The sequence below is a fragment of the Rhodnius prolixus genome, unplaced genomic scaffold (genome assembly GCF_049639745.1).
Source record: "Rhodnius prolixus isolate KJV_2025 unplaced genomic scaffold, Rpr scaffold_8, whole genome shotgun sequence".
Lineage (NCBI taxonomy): Eukaryota > Metazoa > Arthropoda > Insecta > Hemiptera > Reduviidae > Rhodnius > Rhodnius prolixus.
In genome coordinates, this window is record NW_027411593.1 from 19,324,641 (window position 1) to 19,346,481 (window position 21,841).

At 30.8% G+C, this 21,841-nt stretch overlaps 1 protein-coding gene and 1 long non-coding RNA gene across 11 annotated transcripts in view; one reads left to right on the forward strand and one right to left on the reverse strand.

Annotated features, from left to right (window-relative positions):
• LOC141450996 (uncharacterized) overlaps positions 1 to 19,411 on the forward strand; it is a 37,233-nt gene extending 17,822 nt beyond the window's left edge. Inside the window, exon 3 of the long non-coding RNA XR_012456489.1 lies at positions 19,136 to 19,411. This is a non-coding gene — a long non-coding RNA (uncharacterized lncRNA). The remainder of the gene's footprint in view (positions 1 to 19,135) is intronic.
• Ask1 (apoptotic signal-regulating kinase 1) overlaps positions 7,786 to 21,841 on the reverse strand; it is a 30,111-nt gene continuing 16,055 nt past the window's right edge. For 4 of the 10 annotated variants that reach the window (XM_074121960.1, XM_074121969.1, XM_074121967.1 and 1 more), the window contains exons 18-27: positions 21,508 to 21,591; positions 20,757 to 21,009; positions 19,798 to 19,950; positions 19,607 to 19,712; positions 18,038 to 18,218; positions 17,769 to 17,924; positions 17,554 to 17,689; positions 17,378 to 17,454; positions 13,118 to 16,076; positions 7,786 to 8,077 (exon numbers count right to left, since the gene is read on the reverse strand). In XM_074121960.1, the coding sequence (XP_073978061.1) occupies positions 15,935 to 16,076; positions 17,378 to 17,454; positions 17,554 to 17,689; positions 17,769 to 17,924; positions 18,038 to 18,218; positions 19,607 to 19,712; positions 19,798 to 19,950; positions 20,757 to 21,009; positions 21,508 to 21,591 (1,288 nt within the window). In that variant the 3' untranslated portion in view covers positions 7,786 to 8,077; positions 13,118 to 15,934. Of the gene's footprint in view, positions 8,078 to 11,484; positions 11,547 to 11,634; positions 11,797 to 13,117; positions 16,077 to 17,377; positions 17,455 to 17,553; positions 17,690 to 17,768; positions 17,925 to 18,037; positions 18,219 to 19,606; positions 19,713 to 19,797; positions 19,951 to 20,756; positions 21,010 to 21,507; positions 21,592 to 21,841 lie in introns of all 10 variants that reach the window. The other 6 variants (XM_074121966.1, XM_074121962.1, XM_074121964.1 and 3 more) reach the window with 6 other exon arrangements.

Here is a 21,841-nt window from a genome sequence, read left to right on the forward strand (position 1 = left end):
TGTATACAAGCAATACAATCCAAATTTATTTCCTCATTCCAACTAATAGTGTGTCCCACAATAATGGGAAATGTTATACAATTATTAAAAGGCTGAAAGTGAAGAAACCTCAACTCCAAAGACTCCAGCGAATTGTAGAAATAGGAACATCTATGAATGTAATCTGATAGAGAGTAGATTTATTATTTTTACTGCCAATCTCAAAGTCCCATTTGACTAATTTTTTGGATATACAACTTTAATATGTGAAAGAAGCACTTAACTAAATGCATTAATCCAATAGTATGAAAAAATAAGAGTTTTAATCATAAGATTTCTTAAGCAAACAAGGCAGAAGATATACCAACTTAACAATAATCATGTAAACATATTATATAAACAATAAGCCCTGAAGATTACCTAGTCCCTAGTCGAAAGCTCGGCACAATAAAAAAAAAATTATGACTAAAATTGGCATTTTTGGATTAATGAATCAGTCAACAAAAACAATGAACAGTAATGAATGCATTATGTTTTTTAGAAAAACAAAAAATAGCCACAACCCCTACAGAAAGTTCATTAGACATTCATCTATCTAAGAAAAATACGGTGAGATTAAATATCTATCCATCTTATGTTATACTATTCAGAATGAAAAATTAATTTAAAATATTGCAAATTATCCATATAGACTATAAGCTTTCTTTAAACACAATTCGAGAAAGTCAAAGAAAAGTACTGATCATGTTCAGAATAATATGTGTTAACTCCAAAAGAAAATAATTGTATAACCAACATTTACATCTAATTAAAATAGTATTGAAGTTATGAGTGCATCAAAAGTCTTTGCGTGCTTTTCTATTGTTTAGTAATGGAACTTTAAAGGAGTGGTACATTTCGAGTTGATTCTCGATTGACAAGCTATCATATGAGAAATTTATTCAATACAATTGGGTGAGGTTCTTGCAATCCAAAATATTCTTTTTCAATCATCTGTAAAAAAAGTTATTATGCTGCATGGCACTTTGCGCCAGATTGCCTCAGAAATTAATGAGCTAAGTTTGAAATTCTTTCTTACGCTGCTTGTAGCTCAGACTTTTGAATTACAACTTATTCTGGTGCCCAAGTTTAGCGAAATAAACAATTGTCTACAGAAGAAAAAATGAATTGAGGTTTTGCTCAATGCTTTGCCTTCTAAGAATCTTCGAGGTATCAAAGAGGAATTAAATTGTCGGCACAAATTGGATTATACCTTGAAGAATGAAGAATCAAGACCTTTCTTTATTACTAATTGAAGTAAAATAGCCGAAAACGAAAAGACTTGTTACTTCCAAGTATATTTTAGGAGTATTAGGGTAATGAACAAAATAAAGGTAGCAAACAAAGTTTCAAGCTTTATAGGGATCTATAGTAACGTTTTATTTATTTTCGATAAACATTAAAAAAGAAAAGGAAAAAAAATACAGTTAATATGAGAAAGGCGAACGTGAAAGGACTATTTTGGAAAAGGGATGATTGAATGGATAAGATGCAGTGGACAAAGAAATAGATAAAAAAGAAAATCAAATGGACAATAGAAAGAGAAGAGAGACTGCAATGCAGTTTCCTTGTCCAATCATTTTTATCGATGATTTCATCTGTAAATAACGTGAGATATATTAAAGATTTTTTTTCTTCTATTGTATGTCGCCCATCCGATGACGTATCTATACTTATTGTGAGAGAGGAAAGAAGAGAGCAGTTGCCAGAAATTAATAGTTTCATGAAACTAACGATCACAAAATATTGTACATAAATCTGTTGATAGTTTGAATGTGGAGATGAATAGTTTACCCAGAAAGTAATGCAACTAATTTTTGAAAGAACCATTTTGAATTTTGTAGGGTGTTGAAGGCATAATTTTTGTTCTGAATCCCTTGTAACAAGGGTTTATAACACTACTTTTTGGTACCGAGATATGATTGCTGACATCTTAATTTTTTTTAGAGATCATAGAATCAAAGAAAAGTAGATCTTGGTGAGTAACAGGCTTCTATAACTTCCTAATGATAGCATCTAGTCTGTGAAAAAAAATATTTACGAATTACCTACAACTTGATATCCCTCGAACATAGCGCAGCTCAAGCAGATGCCTCCAGTGCCTGATGCTTGCTTGAAAAAGTCTGCTATTATAATGTCTCAGTATATTATTCTTATAGCAATTTTATTAATAAGGTTGAGTCTGTTCAAAAAGATGTGATTGTAACTAATTAAACAGATCAGCTAAGTCAGACCAAAGATAGATGTTTGGAATACTTCTTAAGAAATCGGTTGCTTACCCAACAACAGGGTTCTAGAGTGAATTTTTGGCGATATTTGGTATACCAGTTGCTTTATAGGAGTATGGTTACCCACATCCCACATCTATACTATGTTCTGCACAGGTTGTGACTCCGTAGTAGTGATGTCGTAGTATTATTTGTTAAGGAAGTAGTTAACAAGGAGAAACGTAAGCCTTTAACATAATTACTCTTTAACAAAAACTTACAGTTTAAAATGTTAAGTATAAGGGTTGATTAAACGCCAAAAGGTACACAAATCAGCTAGTACCCAACATTTCATTAATACTTCATTGATATTATTTTAAGTAATTTTACTACATTAATTTTCATTAATATTTTTTTGAATTTATTAGATGTTTCACAGACCCTTATGCTGGCCATTTTAATCTACACAATATTTGTTCAAGTAGAACACCATTTAACTTAGATTGACTGTAATAAGATAAATAAGATATGCATATTTTTATGACAGCTAACATAATTATTCCAGTATTTTACTATAAGTAAAATTAGAGGGACTAAATTAAATTACAATTGAGAAATGAATAATTATTGCTGAATAATTTACTTGATATTACCTACGCGTTATTTGTGCTCACGAATACTTCGGAAAGACGAATTCTAGACTGAAATATTGTTTTAAATCCGTGATTCAAATTTAAATAGTAGCCGACTCTGCCTTTGTCTTTTTTTACTTTAACGTGCATGTACATACATACGATATATGTGACTATTCAGAATAAAGAGCATAATAAAGATAAATCAGAAGAATAATTTGGAATAAAGCTAAAATAAAGTACCTATTTAATTACGAAAATATAATATACATTTTATCATAATTATAACAAAAAAATAAAATATTATGAATGAACAAAGGGAAGGGATTAGCTATGCGGTTAGCATATTGGATTCCCACGTGGAGGTTCCGGGTTCGAATCCAGCTGCTGACCCTTAGATTTTCTCTTTCTAAGAGCTTCTTACAGCTCACTGTCCGGGTGATGGACAGAGTTGTCTGTAACGAGAGAACACTGTCCGGAGGCCGGCAGTGCACTGAAAAAAGCTGCGAGCGCCAATAACCGCAGATTGTTGAAGTTGTTGAAGCGACTTAAATCATAAAAAAAAAGAAAAAGAAAATGAATGAACTGGCCAGCATAAGGGTCTGTGAAACATCTAATAAATTCAAAAAAATATTAATGAAAATTAATGTAGTAAAATTACTTAAAATAATATCAATGAAGTATTAATGAAATGTTGGGTACTAGCTGATTTGTGTACCTTTTGGCGTTTAATCAACCCTTATACTTAACATTTTAAACTGTAAGTTTTTGTTAAAGAGATTTTTGTACCTTTTGGACAGATTTTCTTTTTTGTATGTTTTGCAAAGTTACATATCTGCTTTACAGATTTTATTAAAATTGGGAATAATAAATTTAATTTTATCATTATAACCTGAAAAGGTGTTAAGTCGGAGTTACTACCACTGGACAGATCTTTTTAAAGAATGATTATAGTTGCGGTCCCCAAGCCATCCTCAATAATAATTTTTTTTGAGAAAGCGTTTTGAATAAAATAGGAAGGTAATTTGTACGTAAATAGCAAAATTAAACTGCGATTTCAGTACTTCCCTTTAAGAGGAGTAAGAAAAATAAACTGCGATTACAGTATTTCTCCCTAAAAGGCAAAGAGGCAAAGATTTTGAATCGAACTACAATTCATTGATGAAAATCGGTTCACTCATTGAAAATTTTAACGATTGCAATACTTCCTCTTAGTAGGTGTAAAAGCATGATGGCACTTCACAGCCACGTAGAGGAGCTTTAACCACTTCTTCTTACTAAATTTTATCAAAATCGGACTAACCGTTATTAAAACTGTCCGGTAGGACAGTTGTATAAGGGTTGACCATCAAAAACTGCACGAAAAAGCGTAACGTTGAAAAACACCCAACTTTGACAATTTTTTTCTCTTTTTCTATAACAGATAAAATTCCCAAATTTTCTTTAAATCTTACTCCAAACCCTCCTTTATAACTGTAATTTTTTTGCAACCACCCAGATTTAATAGGTTTCGAGAAAAAAGTTGCCGAAAATGAGCAAAAACGGCTTTTTCAAAAAATGTTCTTGTTCTTGTTGTTGTTCTTGTTGTTGTTCTTGTTGTTGTTCTTGTTGTTGTTGTTACCTTTTTTGTAAACAACGTAGCGCCTAAACGCGTGAACCAATTTTCATGAATGAGGTGTCATTCGATTCGGAATTTTATGTAGATGTGCCTTTTGGGGGTCTCGATGCTGTACATCGAATGGGAGAGGAGTTAGCCCCCTTTATGTAAGGCCCCCTCCAAAATTATTATTACTAATTACTCTGTAAATCTTGGCCCGATTTTGATAAAATTTGGTAGGGTGATAGGGTTAGGGCTCCCCTACGTAACATTAAAGCGACGATCAGCTCTAACACTTTTTAAGGGGAAGTATAGCAATCGTTTCAAATTATCGTCACGTGAACCGATTTTCATGAATGAAGTGTCATTCGAATCGAAATTTTGTACAGATTTGCACTTTAAAAGTCTCGACGCCGTGCCTCATAAGGAGGGGAGTTTGCCCCACCCAAATAAGACCCTTTCTAAAACTATTATCACCAATATTTCTATAACGCTTAGTCCGATTTTGATAAAATTCAGCCCGAATAAGTGGTTAAAGCTCCTCTACGTGGCTGTGAAGTGCCATCTTGCTCTTACACCTACTAAGAGGAAGTACTGCAATCGTTTAAATTATCAATGAGTGAACCGATTTAAATCAATGAATTGTCGTTCGATTAAAAAATCTTTCCTCTTTGCCTTTTAGGGAGAAGTACTGCAATCGTAGTTTATTTTTCTTACTCCTCTTAAAAGGAAGTACTGAAATCGCAGTTTAATTTTGCTATTTACGTACAAATACCTTCCTATGTTATTCAAAACGCTTTTTCAAAAAAATTGTTATTGAGGATGGTTTGGGGGAACGCAACTATAATCATTCTATAAAAAGATCTCTCCAGTGGTAGTTACGGTTCCGACTTAACACCTTCTCAGGTTATAATGATAGAATTGCTTATTCCAAATTTTAAAAAAATCTGTTAAGAAGATATGTAACTTTGTAAAATAGACAAAAAGGAAAATCTATCCAAAAGGTACAAAAATCTCCTTAACAAAAACTTACAGTTTAAAATGTTAAGTATAAGGGTTGATTAAACGCCAAAAGGTACACAAATCAGCGAGTACCCAACATTTCATTAATACTTCATTAATAGTCAAGTAATTCTACTACATTAATTTTCATTAATAAGTTATTTTTTAGAATTTATTAGATGTCACAGACCCTTATGCTGGCCACTTCATTTATAATATTTTTTTGTTATAATTATGATAAATCACATATATACGTACATGCATGTTAATGTAGAAAAAGACAAAGTTAGAGTAGGCTACTGTCTTGAATTCGTCTTACCGAAATATTCGTGAGCACAAATAATACTCAGATAATAACAAGTAGATTATTCAACAACAATTATTCATTTCTCAATTGTAATTTAATTTAGTCCCCCTAATTTTTGCTTATAGTAAAATCCTGGAATAATTAGCTGTCCTAAAAATATGCATATCTTATTTACTTTATATTACATATATACAACATTGTGGGAAGAACACCTAGATTGAGAATGTAATTGAAGAAAACTATATTATTTGCGATAAAGCCAGATAATTATTACCTATTATTATAAACGTTTGACTACTTCATAAAATGACAATTACTTTAATCAAAGAATGAACTTAAACCGACGATTTTTATTTAAAAATAAAAATAAATAAATAAAATAAAATCATTAATGTAAGTTTTTTATAAAAAAAAAGTTTTGAATTTTTTAGCCTCATATTTTTTTTTCTTTTTAACCTGTAATTAATAGTTTGATTATTATAAATAACTAGATATTACAGTCAATCTACAGTGCTACTTGAACATATATTTTGTAGACGAAAATGGCCAGCATAAGGGTCTGTGACATCTAATAAATTCTAAAAAATAACTTATTAATGAAAATTAATGTAGTAGAATTACTTGACTATTAATGAAGTATTAATGAAATGTTGGGTACTCGCTGATTTGTGTACCTTTTGGCGTTTAATCAACCCTTATACTTAACATTTTAAACTGTAAGTTTTTGTTAAGGAGTAGAAATATTGGTAATAATAGTTTACTAGTAATAACCTTACTTGGGTGGGGCAAACTCCCCTCCTTATGAGGCACAGCGTCGAGACTTTTAAAGTGCAAATCTGTACAAAATTTCGATTCGAATGACACTTTATTCATGAAAATCGGTTCACGTTTCGATAATTTGAAACGATTGCTATACTTCCCCTTAACAAGTGTAAGAACAGATCGTCGCTTTAATGTTACGTAGGGGAGCCCTAACCCTGTCATCCTACCAAATTTTATCAAAATCGGGCTAAGATTTACAGAGTAATTAATGATAATAATTTTGGAGGGGGCCTTACATAAAGGGGGCTAACTCCTCTCCCATTCGATGTGCAGCATCGAGACCCCCAAAAGGCACATCTACATAACATTCCGACTCGAATGACACCTCATTCATGAAAATCGGTTCACGCGTTTAGGCGCTACGTTGTTTACAAAAAAGGTAACAACAACAACAAGAAGAAGAAGAAGAAGAAGAAGAACAAGAAGAAGAACAAGAACAAGAACAATTTTTGAAAATGCCGTTTTTGCTCATTTTCAGCATCTTTTTTCTCAATATCTATCAAATCTAGGCTGTTGCAAAAAAGTTACAGTTATAAAGGAGGGTTTGGAGTAAGATTTAAAGAAAATTTGGGAATTTTATCTTTTATAGAAAAAGAGAAAAAAATTGTCAAAGTTAGGTGTTTTTCAACGTTACGCTTTTTCGTGCAGTTTTTGATGATCAACCCTTATACAACTGTCCTACCGGACAGTTTTAATAAGGCCGGATTATTAATCGTTTAACGTTTCTTTAGTAACAATAGAACTTAAAGTCGAACTTCATTGAGAATTGTTTAACTAATTTTCACAATGAAACAACCAGAAATAAAAGTGGGTCTTTATGTAAAAAGAGTATTTGAAATGTTGAATACATATGCGGCTTTAAATGACTAGAGAAACCAAAGCAGAATAATTTTTCAATTAGATCTAGTGTTTTCAGTACTCGTCTCTTAAATAATAATAATAATCAATTAAAGTCATACAAAAAATATATGATAGCTTTTTTAACCACGATTTGTAATTGCATAAATAAAATTTTAGTTTAATTTTCTTTGATTATGTTAATTATAAATTCGGTATCTTCTAGTCTTTATTCTTAGGTAGAAATAAAAAATATTCAATTATTAACAGCCATTAAAACCATTATTTTTTTACTTTTTTTAATGATTTTTGGCAATAGCTGTGGCTTAGAAAATCAATCATAAAAAATAGGAAATTAATAAATCATGAATTCAATAATTTTTTATTTCTTTTTTTTTAAAAAAAGCATACGTTTTCACAATTTAAGAGGGGTTAATATATTCTTGTCATGAAAGTTGGGGATAGGCTATTAGGGTTGCGCTTCAATAGAAAATTCACCAATTGTTGACCAGTTGATTTGTGAAGCAGCACACGTTCAATATGGACAAATGTCCTGGCAAATCATCGTCGTACGTGTTCTCACTGAGATGCGTAAATTGTACCACCCATAAACCTGCTGAATCTACTGTTGGCGGCGTGCGTGAGAATACAGCGCCTAAAAGAAAAATAAGTTGTTGTTTTTTTTTCGAAGAAACATAATGTAGAAACGCATTTCTGTCCTTTTTCTTTTGTAAATATTACTGCTATTGGAAATATGGTGAATTTACGAAATACTTTTAGTTTGGATAATAATAAAAACGATACAGGTGAGAGGGAGTGGTTACAGAGGCAGATCTGATGCGATCTAGAAGATGAGGAGCCTTTTAAAGTGTCGTCCAATATAGATGTTTAGCGCGTCCTTTTTTGTTTTGTAAGTCTTGTTTTGTCTTCCAAGTGAGTCGATTGTCTTTGAAGAGCCCAAGATAGCGCACCAGAGGATTGCTCCAGAGCATGCTGTCATTTCTTTGGGCTCATTTTAATTAGCCTCTTTTCTGCCAAAATTCTATTTGATAAATAAATGTCTATTTGAAGGTGATATAGAATGAATATTTTTGGTTTGTTTATATGCGGTATAGGTGTGATGTGTATTCTCTGTAGAGGATTGGGCCAAGTATACTCTGCTGCAGCACTCTCGCCTCATCTATGAAAAAGGATTGATTGCTGAGCTAGGACTTACACCAATCTTTCTGAAAGTAGCTTGCGGAATGAGAGTTGAAGACTCATTTTCAATTTGAAAAACAATAAAAGATGTCAAACACGATTAACGTCCTGGGCTACATTTAAAAAAGGCTCCAATACAACTGCTTATCTCCAGTGCCAAAGCAATTACATCAACAACTCGGTAGCATAGGTAACGTTTTGATGATATTTGATGCCAAATTGGTGGGGGTTTTTTTTGCCTTTTTTTTGGCATTGGCTTTCACCATACAGCCAGCATCGTCTATGTATACAGGCAGCATCGTCTAGGTGCTTATCACTACAATATCACTCTCCATTCTTATTTAGAAATGCATTCGCTTCACACATTCATCCCTCTACTATACAGGGTGTTCAGCATAAGACTACGGTAACTTCGGGAGGCGATTCTGGGCATCATTTACAACAAAAAATTCCATATAAACTATGGCTCGATTCGGCTCCGTTTTGTAGATATTTTTAATTTTATGTTTTTTCAAGGTACTACTACTTTTTAGCAAACAGTTGTCTATATTTCTCAAACTATTATAGCTGCAGCAATTTCAATTAGCTCATTAGAAAGAAGGTTAAATTTCCTTTTAAATAAGCTAATTTATATTTCAAAATAATAATATTAAGTATTTCAAATTGTGGCCCAAACATAAGAAATAGCAAGTTTCTAATTTTTTCCAAAAACTTTGACTTCATTTTTCTCAAAAACACTTCATATGAAAAAACCGTGCACTATTCAGGAAAAACATCTACATACAATCACCTTTCGAAAGGTATACAATGCATAGGGGTTATTTTACAAATTGATGCAGAAATCTGTGATTAATTGCAAATTGGTACCTAACGCTCATTTAACATCATACACCAATTTCTTCTTTTTATTTTATTTTATCATTTATAATGTAAATTATGTATTTTTGTATGTAGTTCTTAAATAAATTAATTATTAAATTACACGTTTGCAAAAAATCGTACTGGATTTGATGATTCTGATCAGTTATATTCTTATGGTAGGTGAATTCCTTTCATAATGCCGACGCTGTTTTGGGGCCTACTTTTTTGCAATTAATCACAGATTTCTTATGTTACCGTAGTCTTATGCTGAACACCCTGTATACAACTATTTACATAAACTACAGCTAATGGATGGATCAGTACTCTGTGCTCCTGCCATCCTTATAGCTTAACCGAAATTAAAATCACGTAATCCTTCTGTAATCATTTTCTTCCATTCACTCCAATCGGCTATAACTTTTAAATACATTCGTATTTCATTGCTAGCTCTACTATAGATTTAAGCACATAGATATTGGTGGAGAATATAATGTCTTCTTAGCGAAATGGTGCATCTAAATACCTGTATAAGTCGTCAAACATTCGTTTCCTTTCCACCACATAACGTGGACATATCATTATTACAAATTGGTGGTTTAGTATAATATTAAGCTATGGGATTGATTTATTTAAGAAAGATTTATAAAGAAATTATTCTAGAGACGACAGTAAGCAGTTATGGCTGCCTGTTAGATCAGTGAATATGTTCATGTTTACCTGGTCTGTGGATCATATGGACCACTGAATACTTCTTTGATAGCCGAAAGTATGTAGTACGAAAAACAGGGTGTTAAATGTACGATCATAGCCTTGTAGGGATATTTTAGAGTATTTTGGATGTACTGAGACCATAATCTGGAGATTTTCTTGAAGAAAGATTTTTGATAGTGTATTTAACGTTTGGAAGTGTATAGTGATGGTAGTAAAAGAAAAAGAAAAATGTCCAATTCAGTTTGTATTTTTGTCATAAGTAAGTCGTCTATTATATGAGGTTTGAAGACATTAATCAGGTGGTGAACAAGAAGTATAGTTTTATCCATGTTGATTCCACCAAAGTTTTCCTGACTTGTTGGTGTCATATTTTTTTGCTCCAAATTTTAGTAAATTCTGTTTCAGTAATTGGGGTGAGCCTTTCTATCCCTAAAAATAACATGTCCCGTTGCCCACGCGAACGAGTTCAACTTATATCTCTTATTAGCAGTCATGTTTCTACAGATAAGTTATACTGCCTGGAATTAATTTTTCGATTTGAGTTAGCAGTCAATAAGAATCTGTATGACTGAATGTATACTGCTTCGCCAAATACGTCAGCGGTTTTGAATGGAAAAGAGTAAAGGTTTTTTTTAATTTGAATAACCCAGGATGCCAACGTGATAACATACAAAATTAACAAATATAACATTCGTTAAACACATATATGTAATTCAGTTCATGTTATCACTGGTTTGCGTTGAGTTGCACTATCCTTCGAGCAAAGAGAAAAGAAAAAACAACCCTTGTGGCGTTTACAAAAGAAAGCAAAGGTCTAGAGCACAGCTCCGTCCGCACCCAGTTGACACAATCCATTTTGAATAGCAATGAGGGCTCTACCTTGAACCATGCCTACTCCCATTATATACAAAATGCAAAAGGGACTGACCCCCCGAGCCTTCGTTAATTGATTGTAAAAAGGAACATTTACATCTCTCTCTATCTCCCTTTAATTTTATGCCTTCCCATCCACAGACTAGTCTGTGAAGAGACCTTTATGTAAATATGTCTGACTGGGAAAGCGTTCCAACGAAAAATTGAATTAGAGTGCCTATTGATGGTAATGTATAGAAAGAAGCCCGCTTCACCTCTTGAAAATACAATTACATACAGCTAAAAATGGTGCAACAATAAATTATTGTCCGTAAATTCTAACCCAGTTAAGTTAAAATAAAAATTTTATTTAAATTACAGAACCTAAAATTAGACTTTTGGAAATTATATAAAAATTCCTTAAACATCTTTACTCACTTTTAAATTAACGAAACATGTAACAATATTAGTTAAAGTTCGACTGTATGTGGTGACAGAAGCTGTAAAAGATTACAAAAAAAAAAAAAACTTAAGTTGTTTCAACTATAAAGATATGTACTTACATAATAAAGACACATATGTACTTACATTATTATGAAATGTTTCTATTCAATCTACATGAAATTTATTACCTACTTATTAATTTTCATATCAACATTCACATTCTTCTTTTTAAAGAGGGGGTATCACATTTTAACATTTTATCCATATTTGATAAAAACTATGTCAAAAATTTCCCTAGACTCCTACCTAATTATAAAAACAGAACTCTCAGAACGAATTGGCACATTAATCAATTTTTGTAAACATTATATTCCTCAACAGAAAGTATTAATACTTGTTAATAGTATAGTAAATGCAGGTAAATTCTGTATATTATAGCATGATTGCCTTCCTCTTAGCATTGAAAAAAATGGTAAATTATAAATCAAAGATTTTTTTAAAAAACTAATTCTAGAGAAAGTCAGTTTAAATATTGGTAAAACAAAATCAAAGCTTTTAACCAATCTTTCTTTTTTGGGAGGATATTGCTATTGATACCGGCGAGCTTATTCAATGTTTGCTTATCGGTTGGCTTAAAGAGATTTTAAAGTTGGGCAATGCTTTTTTTTTTACCTTTTCTCATAATATGTACTTGAACCCGATCACATTTACCTTCCTCAAAGTGTAAAGGGAATTTTTAATTACAGATAGGAAAAAAAAAAGAAAGGGAAAAAAATCAATCTCTAATGCGTAGCTATGTGAGGAGAGCAACCCAAGGGTGATTTAGAATAGCAGCTAGCTCTAGCAAAGCGAACCCTTCTACTTGCACTCTGCTGTTACACCATCCTCTTCCCACACACATATGTACATACTCTTTATTAAAGTGGCTTGACACAGCCTAGCGGAGCTTAAACTTCCACTACAACCATACACTTCCTTTTATGTAGCACCAAGCAATGTTTGATTTCTGACCATGCGAGATCAGCGTGGAATGGTTAACAAACATGTTCAAAAGAAAGTGATTGAGAAACAGGAGAGAAAAAAAAAAAATGATGAAAATATAAGGAATTAGGTTTACTCCAATACATCAAAATCAGAAGGTTGTATTACAATCATTTCTCTGCCCTAATGTTTGAACTCAACAAACAATTCTAAAATGTTAAATACTTTCTTCAAATTTCAAGCTACAGTTCCAATGAATAAAAAAATAGAAAATTCAACGTTACCTCTGTATAGTTCTAGTAAAATTGTAAAAGCTTTAATTGAAACATAGTCGAGAAACATTGAAACAGTAACCAATTTAGAAATATCAGAATCCTTACATTTGTAATTTTTAAATTTTTTGAAAAACTGTTAATAACGGTAGAACGAACACTAAGTTCTCATTATTTTGTGAATATTGCAATATTAATAAATTTAGTCTCTGACAATAATCTGCCGAGTCACTATCCACAGCAGCACCTCGTCTTTAAGGCAATCAATGATACGACAATTTTTTACAAATACAATTTATCTTTAATATCTTTAAGAAATTTAAAATATTTGCAGATATGAACTAATATAGAATTTAAAAGAGAATTTTATTTACTTTAAACTACCTTCGTCAGTTATTTATACTTCTTTTCATAAAATGGTTGATTTTATCTATAACTGCCCATTAATTTTAGCGATCCATTATTGTTTGGTTAACAATATTACTTAAGTGATGAGATGATGTAGAAGTGCTTCCTCTAGAGTATATCCTTCTCCAGTACTCATGCTCTTTGGGAGATCCCTCACAAGCCGCGTTTGGTTGGGAATGACTTCAAATAAGTATGCTTTTTTTTTATATATTATTTTATTTTTATTTTTTAAATAATAAGACTTCGAGCAGACGTCTAGTTCCCAAAGGCTCCGTTCTTAACCCACTCACCCCTGCGCCATCCACTACATGTGAATTAAGTAAGTGAAATGCTGTTATGTACATATGTTTATATTTTGAAGAAACTAACAGTGTAACAAATACAATTATTTGTGTAAACAGAACAATTTCATAAAGTGTCTGGCTCAGCTGGTTTATATGCAAAATATAATAGAAGAAGGGTTTAAATTATGTACATACAAATATACATATGTAGATGGTTGCAAAGAGTGGAATGTATTCTCCACTTTTGCCATGAATAATAATGAGGCTAAACAAAATTTTTCATAACGTGAAAAGCATTTCATAAACAAAAAACTTCAAGAGAGAAAATTTTACAATTTTATTTTGAACTTATTTCTTATGCTTTCTTAAAAAAAAAAAGATCGAATATAGGTTTTCCAATGGATATGGAGAGATAATTACTTAAATAAAGTTCTAACTTACAAATTTTCTTCAATTTTGAATTTGAATAAATTTTAGTCGGCTTTACAAATAGTAGGATCTGTTTTACTGCGATAAAGCTTTACAATTGAGAAAGCCAAGCTTTAAAAAGCACTTGAAAAGAGAAACCACCTAAACCCTCCTAAAACTACTTCCCAAAGAAATGATTCAATTAAAATTAATAGGGAATCTTCAAAGCCTATGTCAATAAAAACAAAAAGGAAAAATTATTGAATAAAGATGGTCAACTAATCTTTATGTTCGAAATTTTAGCTTTATTCTTATGAACATTAAATTGCTTCTGACAGTGAGTCAAACTCAATATTCCAAAATTATTAATCCATCTTCTGGATTAATCTGAACTATATTGTATAATTTTTATGATTTACAATTTAAAAAATCAAACTATTATTTGTATTTTTTATTACGCTACGTTCACTTTTTTATAACCGCCTACAAAACTTTTTATTGTTATATTTTTATCTATAATAACCAACCTAATTTTAGTAGTAATTGAAGAGGACTTTCTGAACTTCATGTCGAAAATAACATTCAAACAATATTTCTTTCAAGTAATTTTTAATAAATATTTTAAATACATTTGAATTTTAAAGATAAAGTCCGAGCAGTTGAGCTGAGGTGTGGCACCTTGCTTAGCATACCGTCTTTACATCTTCTCAAGTTATCTGGAGTGTATGTATCCTTTGACCTGCATGTTTTATGTAATAATTACGTTCCTTTTTTTGAAACGTAACATGCTCTTCAGTGGTTTCACTACCAAGCGCAGAGTGATATGCCATTCAAGATACCTTCATGAATAGTTTCAAACCTACTTAGACCATTAAAATTGCTATGAATTTCGATTGACGGTGATTACTTCGAAACTAATTTGACATTGAGCACTGATTTCAAGCTGAAAAAATGTATTATCGTAGAGTACGGGTTCACAAAAAGCTTATGAAACTGGGTTCATTATGTTTAGAAAAAGAGTATTAAGAACAAAATTGCAGTCATATTTTAGTACTTTTTATTTAAAAGTATAACTTTAATGTAACGAAAGATTATCAAACAGGATAATTTCTTTCAACTTTAACTGAGTTAAAAATTAGAAATAATAAAAATATAACAAAAAATTATTTAAACAATATAAAAAAAGATAATTTTAAACTTGTTTGTATAAATATTTTTCTTATTTTGATATAACTATTTATGTTTTATAAAATATATAAGAAACAGAAATATATTACTATGCGGATTCAATTTTGACATAACTTTGGTTTTGCTCAGTTTTAACAAAAATCAATTATATATAAAATTGCAACTTGTTCAATTCAGTAACTATCTATAATGATTATTTCAACAACAAACTCTCAAATGTAAATATTTAATTTACCCTGCAATATAAATAAGAAAGCACTTACAAATTACTATTAAGAAAACTTTCCTATTTCAAAATATGCTGCAAAAATGATAAAAATCAAAATTAATTTTGTGAGAAATTATAAAAGAAGTCGAAAAAAGAAGAAGAAAACTTATATTTAAAAAAATCATCTAGGTGGAAGATATTATTTCTAATAATACAGCTACAATATTTTAAAATCAGTTCTGGTACAAATATTTCTCTACTTCAAAATAAAATAATCAATTTTGGTTTATTTAATTTCTCTAAAAATACGGAGCCTAATAATTTTTTTAAAACAAAATTTCATCACAAAATTGTATTTCTCTCACAAGCTATTAGAACGATCAATATTTATTTAGTACCTAACTTTAAAAATTATAATATACATATATATATATTGGCACATTGTCTATATACTCGTACAAAATTTAGGTTAATTTTTTATTTAAATTATGTATTGAAATTTAGTATTATACTATAATATAAAATACAGGATCCCTATATGTACATGGTTCCTCAGTGCGAAAATATTTACAACAATCCTAAAAAATAGTTAAAGCTTCTTTCATTCTTTTTCAAATTATAACCTAAAGGTAGTAATAATAATGAAAAACAGAATCCTACTGGTTACATAAAAAAAAAAATTAAAAAAACTAGTTTTATAATTGATGATTATTTGTAACATTCGGGTAATTGTTGTTTACTATAACAGATTTATCAGGTTTTCTGTGGTTATTCTGAGGTTTATGATCTCTTCTCCAAGCAAGTATTGCTTTCCAAACTCTTAATTCAACTCCACCTCTGAAAAGTGCGACTACTTAATTAAAACCAAAACGTATATACTATATATAATATAAATCAGTTGTTACTGATTATTATCTGGTTCCTTTGTGAGAAGAAGTACTGCAAGCAGTGGTCCTTGCCACTATTTTACAAAATTGTAAAAATGTTTATGTTGTGTATTTGTTAATTAATCAAGCAGTAATCTATTATGAAAGTGGCCGGAAGATTTCTCTCAACTTTCCAGAGGACTTCCTTTCGGATTATCAGGTAGTAAACACATTACATGGGCAGAGCAATATTTTTACAAGCAAAATTAAATTGGGAATACTCGTAAAATGGACGCTAATGACAAAGGCAAATATATATTTAAAAAAAAAAAGTATGTACGTGTTGAGAGACAAAGAGAGAAGTGTACGGTCCTCATCACTCAAAAACGGTAAGTAGCATAAAGTTCAAATTCTACAATTTTAATTTAGAGCCACCAAAGCTCCATTATGTTTTGGAAAGAATTGAATCAACAGAAAGTGCATTCACTTAACTGCGGCCAGTCGCCAATTCGTACTTACTGTATTGAGTCTAATGAAACTAACTATGCACCTTTTTTTGGAAGGTTGATATGCTAATAAGTGTGTTGAATGTTCACTTCACAAAGAAGGAGGAATCTAAAATGAACAGAAGAAAGTAGTTTAAAATTTATCTGCGAGATAAAATTTAATGCGATAGTAACTTTATAACTGAGACTTAAGTTCTCTTCAGATATGATGGTAACTGGATAATATCTTTGAAGCTGTATGAAATGTAAGACATGACCGGTAAATTATTTATTGCTCGGTAAATTAGTTTAACTAAACGTTTGTTTTTTTTTAATCTTTTATTGTAATTCACCACTGCAACAGTTGTTGCAACAAGCAAATATGGTGAAAGAGAAAAGAAATAGAAGAAAATCATGAGTGGAGAAGGTGTCACTCCAGTAACGTGCTTTGCTCTCACGATAAGAGAACATCACGGGGCCATCTACTCTTCAATCTCCTTAGAGGATTACCTGGTAATGTGGAGGTAGATAGGTGTTCTATGAGAGGGTTAGGATGAACTGCTGTAGAGGAATGAAATTTGAAGAAACTAGTGTTAGCAAGATCTGTAATGAAAGGGATTTTGAGGTCATTATGGATAGTGAGGTTAGATACAATAGAACTGAGCGTTAGTCTGTCGAGAAGTTTGTAGCGTTGGTTAGTTTCTTGCTTTTCAGTCTAAATGTTAAATGTTAAATTCGATATTTTTGTTAGACTGTAGCATCATATTAGTGGAACAAACTAACTTACCGAAGATTCATTCTCTTCAAATCATCTCGACTTACATAATGCAGTATATCATCTAAGCAATATTCTTCCATGAGGAACTAGAAAAGAATATCCTTAATAAATTCAAAATTTCGAGGACTTTAAAAAATAGGAAAATACTGTCACAACAACAACTGGGGGAAAACAAAATTAAGCACCTTGTCTACAGATTGCTGATCTAAATGAAGTGACTGTAACCATTTCACCAGATTTACGTCAGTATTACTGTCAGTAACATTTATTTCCGGAAGGATATTATTATTCCTTATGTTGTCATCATCACTTTCAACTTTACTGAATTAACAATTAGAAAATAATTAATAAATAGCTGAACAAAAAACAAAATGCAGACATCTTCTTGCTTTTAACTCACTTCTTCTTTTTCCCCAATTGGATGATAGAACTTGAAATACTTGTAAGGTCATCTATCACATCTTTTACCACTTCTACCATCGTCTTTTCAGCTGTTACCATTTCCTTCAATAAATTCTGTAATGTTCTCTGCGATTCAACATATTCTTCGAGTAATCTAAGCAATTATTATATTGTTAAAAACAAATACAATATCTACAAATTGCACATTACCACAATATCCCAAAGAACTGGCTATTCATACAAAGCAAAGAATTATCAATTTCTTACTTAGCATTTTCCAATTTGAGATTATTGAACTGATTATGGTATCTTAATTTGCTAGAAGTTTGAAAGCTAATGCTGGTATGATGAGAATTTATTGTGGAAATAACTGATGGCGTACTCTCTGATTGACCGCCTGGTCCTGTTTCATATTTGCCACAATCTCCAGCTAAATTTGCTTGCAGTTCTAGAAAGAATAATTTTCTTTAAATTAATGAGATATACACAAATAACACAAAAAGTAAAAATTATTTAAAGATTATTTCCGTTTTCATTGTCCCAAATATTATAGAAAGAAGAAACATTATACACTATACTGATTAGGCCAGTGAACACGATAGATATGAGAGTAGCATTATATATAATTATATAATTATAATTTATTAATACGACCAAATTATAAACGAAATTATAAAAAAACATCAAGCTCAAATTTCTCATTAAAAGTATTCTTATTATTAACTTGTAATTAATCCCTTAATAAACATATACTGTTGTTTTTGTAGTGCATATTATTTTATTTTATATTGAAAATAAACAAACTATTTTACACAGTGTATTATTGATAACTAAAATACTTTTAAACTTATCTTATTGTTACTGTACCCCCAAATTTTTAAATTGTTAAAAGTGTGCCACGACAAAAAAAAGGTTGAGAATCACTGGATTAGGCTCTTAAAAGAAAAACTTAATTTCACATTTTCTTTAGCCCCAACTCTAATTGTCTTGAAAATATATAATAAATAATATCAGTAAATCTGTTTATTGTATTTATATAATAAACATTTTATGAAAATCGTTCTTAAGCCGCTTTTTGCTCCTAAAGCAAAATGGAAAAAAGAAATTCCGAAAGAAATATTGGAAGGTCTTCCACGATGAAAACAAGTATGGTAGAAAGTTCCGAAAAAAATGAAAAAAAAAACGAGAGAGATGAAGAATATGTATACTAAACATCAACATCCAATGTTTTTTGTCATGTTACATGTTACATCACAATCATGTTATCTGCTATAAAAATAAAATGGGCACAAATATTTATAGAGTAAATTCTATACTCAAATGTTAGAAAATTTATTATTAACGGTGACGTCTCTTTTGTTTCAGGGTCATGAACTCTTGGACATTTCAGAATATATGAAGTGTAAGGGAACTAAGGTGCAGATTTTTACTTGCGACGGAAAAAAAACAATCTTATTTTGTAGCCATAAACAATATACATATGACTACATATTTTGTAGTCATCATTAAACAAAAAACTCATGGTTTTGTGCTATGGATAAAATTTTATAATGACTTTTCAAAATACTGTTAAGCTTGTAATTTGTAAACAAAAAAGAAAAAAAAAATCGTAAAGCACGAATTACAGCACAAACTCTAGAATTAGATATCTAGATTCATTTTATCCTTTTAAAATTTGTAATATTTCGTTTTGCTTACCGACCTCTTACATTATCTTTCTGCCTACCGACCTCTAAAACTTTGTATCGATTTCTACAGGAAAACCTTTCACAGATCCTATGAAATCTCTCAAGGCAACGAATAAAATTTCAAATAAAAAAAAAGAGAAGACAAAACCTGGTGAAATAATATTAATAGCAGTCTGAATTGCCGTGCGAATCAAATTGTCTAACGCAAACATCCAATGTGGTTTGATCTTTCTCAATCTTAGAACGTTATTCACCTAAAAAAAAAATAACATAAAAAATGTTTTTGTAAGCTAATAGTTTTTGTCACATTAATCATTTTAAAAAAGTAAAAAAATCTACCGCTTCCTGAAATGAATTTAAAGCTAGATATAAATGGAATGTAGGATCTGATTTAAATTCTTCTTTTAATTTATTAATAGACATTTCCATTCCTTCTTTGTTACGATCAGTAACGTAATCTCGAATTGCTTTAATTAATACTTGCAAATGATCCTGTAATAAAATAAATAAATAAATAAATAAAATATCATTCGCTATTTACAATAAATTGTCTAACTATTAAAACCGGAAAATATATCCCAAATATTTTGCCTGAAACAATTTAAATGAAAATAGAACACTCGCAACGATATAATATGAAGGGATGAAAAGCTGAATATATAAATTATCGTTTTAAAAGTGAAAGTCTAAAGACTTTACGTCTGATGATTAGACGTATCTGATATTAGACTGAATCGAGCAGGGATGAGAAAACCGCACTGTGCATCCGAACAAAGCCAACTTAAGCAGGCCATCGCGTGAAGGAAATTTTGGTAGGGCATAAAGAGTACACCTTAAATTAGAACACATGTAAAACTTAATTACTGTACTTCTTCAATTTAATCGAAATAAGTACTATTATCATCAGCGCATCTTTAACCACAAGAAACAAGAATCCCTGTAAATATGTGGATTCAAGGAATTCTACGAATGCTGTTATTGGTGAAGGTTCTAGTAGTAAGAAAATTAACCATTGAAAAGATGAATAATCCTTAGACGAAAGAGTGTGATAGGTGGCAGGCCTTTGATTTCCATTAAATTTTTCGGGAGTGATTTGTAAACAAATGGGCATGCATTAGGATCGAGCCCCATCACAGCTCGAGGTGTTTTGGTACTTTTTGAGAATTACACAGGAATGAATGAAATGTAGCAACCCACAGAAAAGGGAATTCTTTAGAAACCCTTAATGTTTATAAATCGCGCAATTGCAAAGTGAATATGTATCGAATCAATAAGCAGAACAGGAAATGAATACATACTTCGTCCAAGAGAGGTGTAGCATCAGTCAATTCATTATGTATCCTTTCCATCCACACTGAACAAATGCTATCCTTATCATCTGATAACACTTCTGATAATGTCTTCCTTCTTTGGCTATCCTTTTTCATCAGATAGAATCCATCTTGCTCCAATGGAGGTTTTGGCCCACCTTCCACTTCCGGCGACATTACACCACCGTAACTACTCCGTCTTGATAATGGCGATATCTCTTCAATCTCAGGGGTCCTTATACTAAAAAGAAGTCCTTTATTATAAAAATATTCCAGAAAGGTTATATTTAATTTAAAAAAATTAGTGAAAAGCAACAAAGCTCTAATTTAAGAGCTAAAATAAAAAAGGACTGAATTGGCAAGTGCTATTAGCTTTTCAGGCGAATAAATCTTTCATTCTTTTACTTAAGAACTGTCGGAGAGTGGAACAAAAATAAAGCATTGGCAAAACTACTAAAGGGTTTATCATTTTATCAGCAAGCTTCATTCAGTAATAAAGCAACGATTTTCAAATCAATTCAATAGCTTTTAACAGCCCCAGCATTGCAATATACTCTTAATTACTCTTTATATCATTTTTAAAACCATGAATAAATTACTCTAAGTACACTAGTATATAAGTATATACTATTAAGTATATTAGTATACTTATTAATCTTATCTGGAAAATTAACATTTCTGTACAATTATAAGTAATCATTATTTCCCATAAAAATAATGCAATAAATTAGAAACCTACCTGCTAATTGAATGACCCCTTGGAGGCATGACAATAGGTGCTAATGTTGACGGAGATTTGCTGTCGCATGATTGGGTGCTTACACTGTCAGAATCATCACAAACACACAAAACACATTCAACTTACAAAAATAATTCCAATAAGCATTAGTATTAATAGCAAGGAGATACTTATAATCAATAAATAATTAAAGAAAAGAGTTAATAATAATTTCATAACATTAAAGTAAAAAAAAATAGGATAATCATAAAACCAGTTATAATAAAGCGATTGTCGACTTTCCTTGCAATCAAAATAAACTATTTTCAAATTTTCTACTTAAAAAATTCAAACT